This window comes from Syzygium oleosum, unplaced genomic scaffold, assembly GCF_021117445.2.
Source record: "Syzygium oleosum isolate NSW1041296 unplaced genomic scaffold, Sole_v2.1 Sole_v2.52, whole genome shotgun sequence".
Classification (NCBI taxonomy): Eukaryota; Viridiplantae; Streptophyta; class Magnoliopsida; order Myrtales; family Myrtaceae; genus Syzygium; species Syzygium oleosum.
In genome coordinates, this window is record NW_026607536.1 from 667,762 (window position 1) to 679,245 (window position 11,484).

The 11,484-nt window shown below is 42.0% G+C and overlaps 2 protein-coding genes across 3 annotated transcripts; one reads left to right on the forward strand and one right to left on the reverse strand.

Annotated features, from left to right (window-relative positions):
• Positions 1-1,267: 1,267 nt before the first annotated feature.
• On the forward strand, positions 1,268-9,047 carry LOC115679612 (putative clathrin assembly protein At1g03050). 2 transcript variants are annotated; one of them, XM_056307334.1, is made up of 4 exons: positions 1,268-1,391; positions 3,550-3,611; positions 6,455-7,486; positions 7,585-9,047. In XM_056307334.1, the coding sequence occupies exons 3-4, from the start codon at positions 6,838-6,840 to the stop codon at positions 8,709-8,711; spliced, it is 1,776 nt and encodes a 591-aa protein (XP_056163309.1). In that variant the 5' UTR covers positions 1,268-1,391; positions 3,550-3,611; positions 6,455-6,837; the 3' UTR covers positions 8,712-9,047. The 2 variants fall into 2 exon arrangements, with proteins under 2 accessions (XP_056163309.1, XP_030459089.1); XM_030603229.2 differs by lacking the exon at positions 1,268-1,391 and adding an exon at positions 2,777-2,852.
• A 704-nt stretch (positions 9,048-9,751) lies between these two features.
• On the reverse strand, positions 9,752-11,283 carry LOC115679724 (NAC domain-containing protein 104). The gene is made up of 3 exons (XM_030603398.2): positions 10,834-11,283; positions 10,255-10,532; positions 9,752-10,149 (listed from the first exon to the last, which is right to left on the reverse strand). Exons 1-3 carry the CDS (start codon positions 10,994-10,996, stop codon positions 10,012-10,014), a joined length of 579 nt encoding a protein of 192 aa, XP_030459258.1. The 5' UTR covers positions 10,997-11,283; the 3' UTR covers positions 9,752-10,011.
• Positions 11,284-11,484: the final 201 nt, after the last annotated feature.

Here is an 11,484-nt window from a genome sequence, read left to right on the forward strand (position 1 = left end):
TCCACGTGAAACCAACTAACAATGGCACATTGAAATATAGTTACAATGTCTTTAACTCTTAACTAGGGTCTTACTTGGAGTTTAGTTAAGAGTTAACATCATTAAAGAAGATGAGTTGAAGCTTCGACAGGAGTCTCTGCGGCCTGTCCGTTTGCATGCAGTAACTAACGGTAGGTTCTACGGATGCATTCATTATTTTAACTTGTCGGTGCTTGCACACCCTGTCTCCCAAGTTCCCCCCTATCTTTGTCTTTTCGGAGAGGAGGGAATGCTCTTTAGAAGTTTTACTTTCTAGGGATTTCAAAGTCCGAATAAAGCCCAAGATGAAGCATGTTAAGCACATGCTCATGTCCAAAACTATGTACTTTTGTGCCAACGGTATCTTGGCCCAAAGCATTTCATTTCATGCCAGGCGTATCATATTGTACCGTTTCATTTCCACACAAAACCAGCTAACGATGACACACTGAAAATTAGTTACCATGTCTTTAAATTCGGACCAATTTGGCTGGATTAACTAATTAAACCAAGAACCGGTTCCCAAACCGGCCCGACTAAAACTAGACCCATTTTCATTAGTCGAAGTTCGGATGACCCAGACAAACTCGGATTCGGCCCATTGAACCGCGATTTTCAGCATAAAGCTTGATTTTTGGGTCCGAATGGGTTCAAGTCCCCCACCAAATCTTCAGCCCATTATCCACCAACAAGTCAAGAAAAGTAAAAATCACATATTTCGCTACTCAAAGTAGCCCCATTGAAGAATTTTTTTTCGCACACTCTCAAGTTATGACATTATATTTTTTTTTAGAATTTATGGCATCATATTTTTATATATTTGTGAACCTGATTTCATGTTTTTAGAATGTTTTATCATTTAGATATCGATTTCTCCGGTTTCTTTGAGTTCAGTATTTTTTTTTATTTATATATTTTTCATATCTTCATATGTTTTTCCCGTGATTATGACGTCATCGAGTTGATTGACCAGGTTGAACCGAATGTTGACCTACCTGGAACATTGATGAGTTTCTCACCTTCATTCGAAAAAGACAAAAAAAAAAAAGAAAGCAAAAAGAAACGTACTTTCTCTCTCTTCAATTCATCCGCCCCCAAATCGATTCCCTTTGAAAACCCTAATTTCTTTCTACCCGCACAATTCCGGCAAAGCCTTTTGGCGATGGATCAACCGGACCTTCTCCAACCTCGATCAGCGCAGAAACCTGCGGTGGTCTTTCGATACGCGCGCAGGCCTCGCCAGTTCGGCTGTCCGAAGCCCCAGTTGTCGGGAAACGTGAAGACCTCGGCCGCTTCCGCCCCAAAGAAGACGAGGGATCTCCCGAACCTGTCGCAATGCCACGCCTGTGGGTTCCGCATCGACTTGGTCGATGGTAAGAACAGGCTCCAACCCCTGTATAGCGAATGGCGTATCGTGCTGCTCTGCAAGAAATGCCTTGTCTGGGTCGAGTCCTCTGTTATTTGCTCCTACTGTTTCTCGGGGACTTCGGACGAGTGTTTCCGATGTTTTGTCTGTAGACGCCGGGTACATAAAAACTGCTTCTTGAAGTATAAGAATGTGGCCCCGTGGTCGTACTCGTGCTCGGGTTCGGAGTTTTCTGTTTGTGTCGATTGCTGGGTCCCGAAGTCGATGGTAAGAGTGAATGGGGCTTCGAAGAGGAGGAGAAGCGGTGGCAGGAGTAATGCTGTTTGTGGATTGGGACGTTCTAGGCTTTTGGAGGATGGGGACTGTGCGATGAAGTCTTTGGAAGATGTTGTGAAGGATGCGAATTGTGCGGTAGAGTTGAAGAATGCGGCTGCGTGCAAGGCTAAGGAGAAGGCGCAAAAGAAGGTGGCTGTGGCAAGAAGGGCGGCGGAATTGGCGACTGACGCTCTCGATAAGGTTGCCAACAAGGACACGAGTAGTCTGTTGCTGTGTAAAGAGAGAGGTGGTGATTGTGGTGATAAAGTTGTTGACGATGAGGTATTGGCTTTTCAGTTGCACCGCTCAATAAATAGCTCGCCGAGGATATCAAAGAACTTTTGCTCCGTGAATAGGAGCTGTACCGATGTTTCGAGGATGTGGACGTACGTTAGGAGGGCACCGGCTGGGGCATCGGGACCAGGTAATGCAACTGTTAATGGGAAGCATGAAAAATTGGCTTTTCAGTTGCACCACTCATTGAATAGCTCTTTGAGGATATCAAAGAACTGGTGCTCTACAAGTAAGAGCTGTACAGATGTTCCAAGGATGTGGACGTACATTAGGAGGGCATCTGCTAAGGAATTGAGACCGGGGAACGCACCCACTAATGGGAAGCTTCAGTTTGGCATGAATGGTAAGTTTTGTGAGGTTGTGGCACCAGAATCTTCTTCCCCATCACGGATGCATGATGATAGTATGATAAATTTGACTATCACAGAGGCGATTGATGTGAGGTCTGATGAAAAGCTTGATGAGTGTATGGTTAAGTCCGATGGAGATGGTGAAAACACAGAACTGCCATTGAAGGAGGAAGAGGGTAGCTTTTCTAACTTTATGGGATCTGAAGGTCAGTTTTGTTGCGAGCACAATAAGTTTACCGAACCAGAACACGAAGGAAGTGATGTAAACTTTGACCGTTATATGATAAAGTATAGGAAGAGGAGCTTAACCTTAGACAGAGTTCCAGATAAGAAATTTCAGTACGTTTATGCAAGAAATCACCCGCATGCATTATGTGCTCTGCAACCTGCCTCACTGTCGGAATGATTTTTGAGAACGTGCTCTGGTGCTTCAGTCCAACCTTCTGAGGTTTCTATTGAAGTCTCTACCTGTACAATTGACTCATCTGGAGATCATTATTAGTTTCGAGGTAGTTTGTTTGCCATATTGGTATCACATTCCATCCCTTGGTTTTATATGATCATTAATGTGTTCAAGCTCATGATGAGTTTCATGGCAGTGGATTAATTGATCAGTTTCTTTTAGTATGTTGGCATATTTAGAATTGGCCAGTTAGGTGTTTGTTCCGTCGTGCTTGCTATATTGAGATGGTATTATGTCGGTACTGCAGAAGATGCAAACTGCAGAAGAGGCCTTGAGTTGGTCAGTGCTACAATTGTTTTGGTGTTTTCAGCATAAGAAAACTAAAAGAAGTGATGCAGCTCTTGAGGTTACATGATTAGGTTGTACACAGTAATGGTTTCTCAGCAGTTTGTTTAGTGAGATCCAGTGTAATTATGATTACTGATCCACTTCATCAAAACGTATGCAATGAAAAATAATACCAATATACCATGACAAGAAGTGGCCAGAAAAGTTGTCTTTCTTCTTTGCTTTAAATCTTGTAGATGGATCGTGTCTAAAACCTATAGCATGGAATAAGCTATCTGTGTCAATTCCTGGGATGACCATTTACTATGCCGAAGGCATTGGTAAAAAGCTGTGTATGATATGGTTTTCGCAGGATTAATTTCCTAAATTCTGTATGATTATTGATCTATTGTCATTTGAACAAACTTAGGACTGAGAATTTTCTTACTCAGCCACGCTTCATTTCTATCTTGCAGGTCCATACACTTATCCCGAAGATGATAACAATATGAGTTTGACATGCCAATAAGCGGAGTTGGTAAGATTATGTATTTCAGCCAGCTTTTTGTACAGTAGCTGCTGATGAGGGGATTGTGATTGCTTAGCTTGGTGAGTCACTGTCATATTCGTAGAGGTTTTGCGATACATGCATGCTGTCACGATTGTGGAGAATGATAGATTTGGCTGATCTATCAAACGGATTTATGGTTTATGGGATAGAGCAAATGTGTACATTAACTGTACTATTAATGAGAAAGTTAGAGCACAATTAATTGCTTATTGAGTATGTTCCCTTTATTCTTTGGAAGAACTTGTGTTTAATATGGATAGAACGGTTACTTATCTCGTCTCCGTGGGTCGATGTGGTCTGCAGCGCCACGGGAGCTCAGTTCATGTCTAGTTTCTGCCTATAACTGGTCTCTTTTGATGCCTTTTTCATGTTTTACCTTCATGTGGAGCGAAAGATAAAAGTGACCTTGTATTAATTAATTATACTGAAAACCTTCGCAGATATTGGTCGAGGATTTTGCTCCTCGGCAGTATACAGTGGGTAAATTGACGTTTATCTCGCGGTAATTTCATCAAAAGTCTCTACTTTCCTCTGGAGGCATTGCTTGTAGTTCCTTTTTTATTTTTCGACCAGTAGGCTGTTTTTGGTAGTTTGATATTGACATTAGCATTTAGCAGGTATGGATAGAAAATTCTACTGCTTTGTAGAAGAGTATATGGAGAGCATAAGGAAAATATGGATGTCAGGTCAAATCTTTACATTAACTCCTCCTTTCAATACCTTTTCTGGAAAAATTCACCTACTTGGCAAAAAGGCCAATTTTTGCATTGTTCTGTGACTTCTAAAACGTTGTGAGCGATCCATCTCAAATTGGAATGTGGATGACAAACTGTCCCTTTAGCTTAATTTTGGGGGGGAATTACGTGTATTCGATGTAGGTGGAACTACGTGTTTGTATATTAATACTAGTAGGCATGATTTTCATGTAGCAAAACAATTTTAATTTGGCTAAACATTTGAATTTTTACAAAATACAAAAATATGCTTTAAAGATGAAGGAGATCCAGTGATAACATAACATATAGTTTTTTCATACTTTTTTTATTTGACATCCTTCAACATTTTTGTCACCTCTAGATATTAGATGTTGACATCTTTTGGCAACTATTTTTTTTTATTAACTTTTGTCCTCAAAATTTTTGTACAATACATCAATATGTAGGATAGTACAAGTTTATGCCTCTTTTAATGTCTTTCCTCATTCTCTCCAATACCTTTTTTAGCTATCTAAGAGTAGCATGGCATGCATTCTTGTGTGAAAAAACAGAATGATACCATTTTTTTTTTCAATTCGAAAGTGCGGAAATGATGGCATTTTCCCTTGCCCTCGAATTCTTTTAACATCAACGAGGATGGTTTATGAGCACAAAATGCTCTTAGGCTGCGCATGACAACTTGCCAAACAGTGTTTGATTCTGTTCTTTTGTTCCCAGAATCAGTTTGGGAATAGAAATGCGTTTGTTTAATTTTTTGATTCTGGGCACAATTTTGTCAAAAATTATTCCCAGAATCAGTTTTCAAGAATAAAAAAAAAGTAGCTTCTTGATTCTGGGAACAATTTTGAGAATTAATTTTGTTTTCTTCTTCCTTTTCTTGGTTTTTAATGTAGCTTCTAATGTCAGGCCTGAGGACCGCCCTCGCCGGATTTGACGAGAACAAAATATTTTAATAAAAAATATTTTACCGGCTATGGCCGGCGACCAGGCCATGGCCAAAAAAAAGAAAAAATATATTTTTTTAATAAAAATATTTTACCTGCCATGGCCGGTGATCAGGCCATGGCAAAAAAAGAAAAAAAATATATTTTTTTAATAAAAATATTTTGATAAAAAATATTATTAATAAAAAAAAATATTTTACCGGCCATGGCCAGCGACCAGGCCATGGCCAAAAAAAATAAAAATGTATATTTGTAATAAAAAATATTATTAATAAAAAAATATTTTACAGGCCATGGCCGGTGATCAGGCCATGGCAAAAAAAAGAAAAAATATTTTAATAAAAAAAATATTTTACCGGCCATGGCCGGTGATCAGGCCATGGCCAAAAAAAATAAAAATGTATATTTTTAATAAAAAATATTATTAATAAAAAAAATATTTTACCGGCCATGGCCGGCAACCAGGCCATGGCCAAAAAAAATAAAAATATATATTTTTAATAAAAATATTTTAATAAAAAATATTATTAATAAAAAAAATAGTTTACCGGTCATGGCCGGCGACCAGGCCATGGCAAAAAAAAAGAAAAAATACTTTTAATAAAAATATTATTAATAAAAAAATATTTTACCGGTCATGGCCGGCGAGCAGGCCATGGCCAAGAAGGAGGAAAAGAAAAAAAGAAAAGAAAAAAAAGAAAGAAATATTAAAATATTTAAAAATATTATTAATAAAAAGAAATTTTGTGACGTTACCAAATGCATTTCTGTTCTTTTTCTATTCCAGGGATGGAATTTTGGGCCGTTAACAAACGCTTTAAAATGCTCAGAATCAATTCCGGGCACAGAATCAAAAAGAATCATTTCTCAGCAGAATCTGTTCCCGGGCACAGAATCGTTGTCATGCGCAGCCTTAAAGCGTTCGATAAAAGGGTCATGGGATGCTTCAAGTGCTTTTCTTTAGGCCAAATATTTCAAATGCTCTTGGAACCTGGACATTCAAAATCTGCATCTCAAGTAATAGCATAAATGATAAAATGGGAGAACATGTTGGCGGTTGAAAAGGTCAAACGGTCCGACGGTTAAGTTGGTTTGCCTCCGGACTGCTATTTGATCTCTCATGTCTCAGGACCTCTCATCGATTTTTCAGGCTACGGTTTCGGAGGAAGCACAAGATGTCTGGTGGAGATAGACCAGAAGAAATAGACACGGGGAAAGGAAAACAAGAACAAAAACAAAATAATTCCTACGTTCCAGAAGGGAGAGGAGAGAGCGCTAAGTTACTATTCGTCAATTCTAATCTTCTTTTCTCTTTCTTTTCCGAACCAATTCACACACTGCATCATCTAGTTCTTCATCAATATCCTTTCTTCTTGATTGCGAAACCCTCTAGACTCCGCAACGTTGCGGAAATTCCGTTGAGTCAAAACCCCGAGTTCTGCTTAACAATGGCAATGTGCCTGAATTGTTGTATCGAATAGTTGCTTGTGAAATTTGAATTCACCGCTAATTTATTCGGCCTAATTGAGCTCCATGGCTCCAAGCAAGATCAGAAGAGCCCTGGGGGCGGTCAAGGACCAGACGAGCATCGGCCTCGCGAAAGTTGGAAGCAGCAGTTCTCTCTCCGACCTCGACGTCGCCATCGTCAAGGCGACCCGGCACGAGGAATTCCCCGCGGAGGAGAAGCACATCCGAGAGATCTTGAGCTTGACGTGCTACTCGCGTGCCCACATCAGCGCGTGTGTTAGCACCCTCGCGAAGCGCCTCAACAAGACTCGGAACTGGACGGTGGCTTTAAAGACGTTGATGCTGATCCAGCGGCTACTGGCAGAGGGCGATCCGGCGTATGAGCAGGAGATCTTTTTCGCCACGAGGAGGGGCACCCGGCTCCTTAACTTGTCAGATTTCCGTGACACCTCGAGGTCGAATTCGTGGGACTATTCCGCATTCGTGCGGACGTATGCGCTTTACCTTGACGAAAGGCTCGAGTACAGAATGCAGGGCAGGAGAGGGAAGCGGAGCGCGTATGGAGTGGATGACGAAGAAGGTGAAGACCATGCAAGCGCTGTTCCGGCAGCTGTTAAGGCCACGCCCTTGAGGGAGATGAAAATCGAGCAGATCTTCTCCAAGACGCACCATCTGCAACAGCTTCTTGAACGCTTCTTGGCATGCAAGCCAACAGGTTGGTACCGATGACATGAAAGTGATGGTTAGCTTATTTCTTTAGCAATATATGAGATCACAATAACGTTTCCCCTGAATATTGTTGGGTTTGAGCAGGTGGAGCTAAAGACAACAGAGTTGTGTTTGTTGCGCTCTATCCGATAGTCAAAGAAAGCTTCCAAATCTACTATGAGATAACAGAGATAATGGGAATCCTGATCGATCGTTTCATGGAGCTAGAGATTCCTGACTGCGTGAAGGTGTACGAGATCTTCTCTCGGACAGGGAAGCAGTTCGAAGAGCTTGATATCTTCTATGGCTGGTCCAAGAACGTCGGAGTGGCCCGCTCTGCCGATTATCCAGAAGTCGAGAAAATAACCCAAAAGAAACTTGATCTCATGGATGAATTCATCAGGGATAAATCCGCACTGGCACGTGGTAAGAGAGAAGGACCTGTGGAACAGAAGATTGAAACTCCTGTTCAAGAATCATCCAAAGAAGCAAATGAAGAAGAGGAAGATCCAAATGCTGTTAAGGCTCTACCTGCACCTGAAAACCTCGTGGAAGCTTCAACTGGAGATCAGGATCCGGAAATCTTGGAGCCGAAGCAAGAGGAGAAAAAAGCGAATGTGCAACTAGAAGGTGATTTGTTGAATTTGGGGGATGATGCAGTCACGGGCGAAGAGCACGGGGACCAGCTGGCCTTAGCCTTGTTTGACCGCGGCGCCCCTACATCGGTGGCTACCACGACGGGTTCCCCGTGGGAAGCTTTCTCCGACAACACTTCGGATTGGGAGACGGCACTAGTTGAATCAGCAAGCAACTTGACTAATCAGAAGACGGCACTCGGTGGCGGCTTTGACATGCTGTTACTCGAGGGCATGTATCACCAAGGAGCGATGGTGGCTACGATGGGTGGGGCTGCTGGTAATGGAAGCAGCGGAAGCGCTAGTAGCGTCGCGATCGGGTCGGCAGGGAGGCCTGCAATGCTAGCTTTGCCGGCGCCGCCAACGTCAGATGGCGGTAATATGCCCACCGGGGCAGATCCTTTCATGGCATCCCTCGCGGTGGCGCCGCCGCCATACGTGCAGATGTCGGAGATGGAGAAGAAACAGAAGCTTCTGATGGAGGAGCAGATGATGTGGCAGCAATACGCAAGTAATGGGAGGCAAGGGCAGGTTGGAGTCACGAATGTACAGGCTAACTATCCATACAACATGGGAGGTTACACAAGAAACTACTGAAACGTCAGCTCACAATAACTACACAATTTGAGGCTTTCGAAGGCGTGAAGCTGATTTTGATTTTGATTTCGCAGAAACTAGTTTTTCGAGCTTTGTTCGATCGATGTTCAGGTTGGTTAATACTTTTTAATGGCTGCGGCATGGGTAACTTACCCTGTTTGCACAGCATTGTTTCAATCTCTTGCCAGAGATTTGGGAGTTCCTATCATATTGCATGACTACTCAACAGGAAATCCTGAGTGTGCCCCCTTTTTAATCTTACAATAACTTGTAATTGCTTCTAGAGATAAAACACTTTGTCTTGACTGTAGACATACTAATTGCATCGTGCATTTACTGAGTTGTTATAGTGTATGACAGGAAAGGAATTCAGTTATATTCATGCAAAAGTCTTTTGCACATTCAACTTTGCACACCCATCTAGCATTTTGGGTTTTGCGCAATTAGACTCAGATATAAAAATCCTTTGTCTTAGGCTTTAGGATTTGGCCTCCGTAGGTGATTACTGCTTGCCTAACCCTTGAAGGAGTCCAACTCAATCAGATGTTAAATCTTTTGTTTTTTCTCTGTTGGCCCTTTTGTGTGTGGGGTACTGAAACTGATATGATATATGGGTGGGGTGGGATTGGGTTGCAATATGTACCGAGCTATAGGGCTTTGTGGGTGAGTGAAAGATGGCATCATACATGACTCAATGCTTCCCTAAGCAGTCACCCACACAACCCACTGTGTATCCCTAAAGTTGCATTGATTATATCTCAAGTATTGACCCAGAAACAACAACTCCTTACTCATCCCTCAATTGTATACACAGAAAAGTAGACAAAAGCTAAAAAGTCCTGCTCATGCCTCTCAGTAATGCCTTTCCATTCTTCTTTGGGCTCCACCTCTTCCTCATTGTTGGTTCCCCCCATACATACTTCTCCTACTATTATTATTCAAGCACGTGACCATCCCTTGTATTGAAAAGAGAAAAGAGCTGTACTCTAAATTCTCCAAAACCCACAAAAGGTCAAGAGGTTTCACACAACACAAGCAAGAAAAGTGAACTTCTCAATGACTTTATGAGCATTCTTTCATTTAGTTATAAAAGGATGCCGACATTTTGCTTGCACCAAAAGTAAGCCCTAGAGAGCATTTTCCAATAAAAAGAAAAAGGAAAGTTACAAGTGCTATTCGGTATTTGCCACAATGATTCGGCCGCCCACCCAGCAGCAATAGAGCTCTACAAATTTGATTTGAATCTCTCTAGTGAGTCCCCCTAATTTGACCACGTACTATGGTTCTACATCTTCTCTAATTAGTTTGGCGTGCTTATTTCGTCAAGGTCATCCAATGACAAGAACACCTCGTCCAAGCATGAAAGCTCTGCTCCATCATCGTCATTGTCGTTGTCACCGCGCTCGTAAACTCGGCACACCACCCATTTGCTATAGTCCTGAAAAACAAAACGATTGTCAATTTTATTCTATGGCAAGGTGTCTAAGCCAATCTAATGCGTTGATAAACTGTATAAATAATATGCGGGAGAAGATGTGCATACAATCTTAGGATGTCCTTTTCTTTTGGATGACCTGCTACTGCTGCTACCAGTATCAGTACCGTTGGAGAGACGATACTCATGCATTATCCAATTCGTTCTCATCCCACCTGGAGCTTCTCCTAAGTAATACACCAACGACTGTTTCATTCCGACTTTCTTGCTCGAGCTTGCGAAAACGGGCTCGTCACCCATAGGCTTCCAGTACCCGTTGCCCGTGATCCGGTCTGGCGTCCTCCTGCTGAAGAAGTACCATTTGTTGCCCTCGGACAAGGCCTTCCCTGAGGAACAAATGTGTTATTACCACCACCAAAATGAAACCAAATATATTAAGAATAGAGTAGCTATATATTTTTCCATTCTTGTACTTAACGTGTAAACCTTTCATCAGTACTAAGAAATTTTGTGAGGCTGAGGCTGACAATAAGACATGCATGTCTTCATCTCTGCTCAAAAGAAAGAAAAAATTCAACCTATATGTATAAATTTAGGTCTACAGGTGTGTGTCGCTTAAAACGTGGATAATCTTTCGGAGGCTTTTCAGATAACCATCATGAGGTAAGTACTTGTCTATGCTAGTACCTTCGAGCTCCCACGGATTGTATGGATAAAGTTCGAGATCAGGGATGACATCGGGATGACACGGCAAGAGGGCGGCTTTCCGCTGAAGGAAATGGACGACGAGTTCTTCGTCGGTCGGGTAGAATCGAAAACCAGGCGGCAAGTTCACATTGTTATCTCCCATCGCTTCCAATCTCGGCGTCGTCGATCCCGTCTACAGACAACTAGGCGTACCCGCGTCGAACTAGAGGCAAAACAAAGGGCACTGGTCACCCAAAACGAGGAACTGCGGACGAAGAGAAGATGAAATATATGGCGAAATATGGAGTATGAGGATGAGGAATAGAGGTGGGAGTGGTGGTGGAGAAGAAGGTGGTATAAATTTATAAGAGGAAGAGAGAGAGGGAGAGAATGAAAGAGAGAGAGAGAGAGAGAGAGAGAGAGAGAGAGACTGACGTGAGGTTGAAGGTGGGCGTTGATCACATCATATGCAATTGGGCAGGACAAGTGATCTCTATCTCTCTATCTAATATCTATCTTTCTATCTATCATTGTGATGAGTGTTTTCAATTTCTATTTGGTTTTTCTTTATGTCTGTCCATCTTTGTTTAATTTTTGGGAGAGTTGGCGATCATCAGTTGGTTATGAATGAATTGAGAGGCGGCAGGTAAC

Coding starts and splice junctions, on each gene's coding strand:
- LOC115679612 (XM_056307334.1), top strand. CDS start 6,838: ATGGCTCCAAGCAAGATCAGAAGAGCCCTGGGGGCGGTCAAGGACCAG. Junction 7,487..7,584: donor CTTGGCATGCAAGCCAACAG/GTTGGTACCGAT, acceptor GGGTTTGAGCAG/GTGGAGCTAAAGACAACAGA.
- LOC115679724 (XM_030603398.2), bottom strand. CDS start 10,996: ATGGGAGATAACAATGTGAACTTGCCGCCTGGTTTTCGATTCTACCCG. Junction 10,533..10,833: donor CAATCCGTGGGAGCTCGAAG/GTACTAGCATAG, acceptor TTTGTTCCTCAG/GGAAGGCCTTGTCCGAGGGC. Junction 10,150..10,254: donor GAAAAGGACATCCTAAGATT/GTATGCACATCT, acceptor TTTGTTTTTCAG/GACTATAGCAAATGGGTGGT.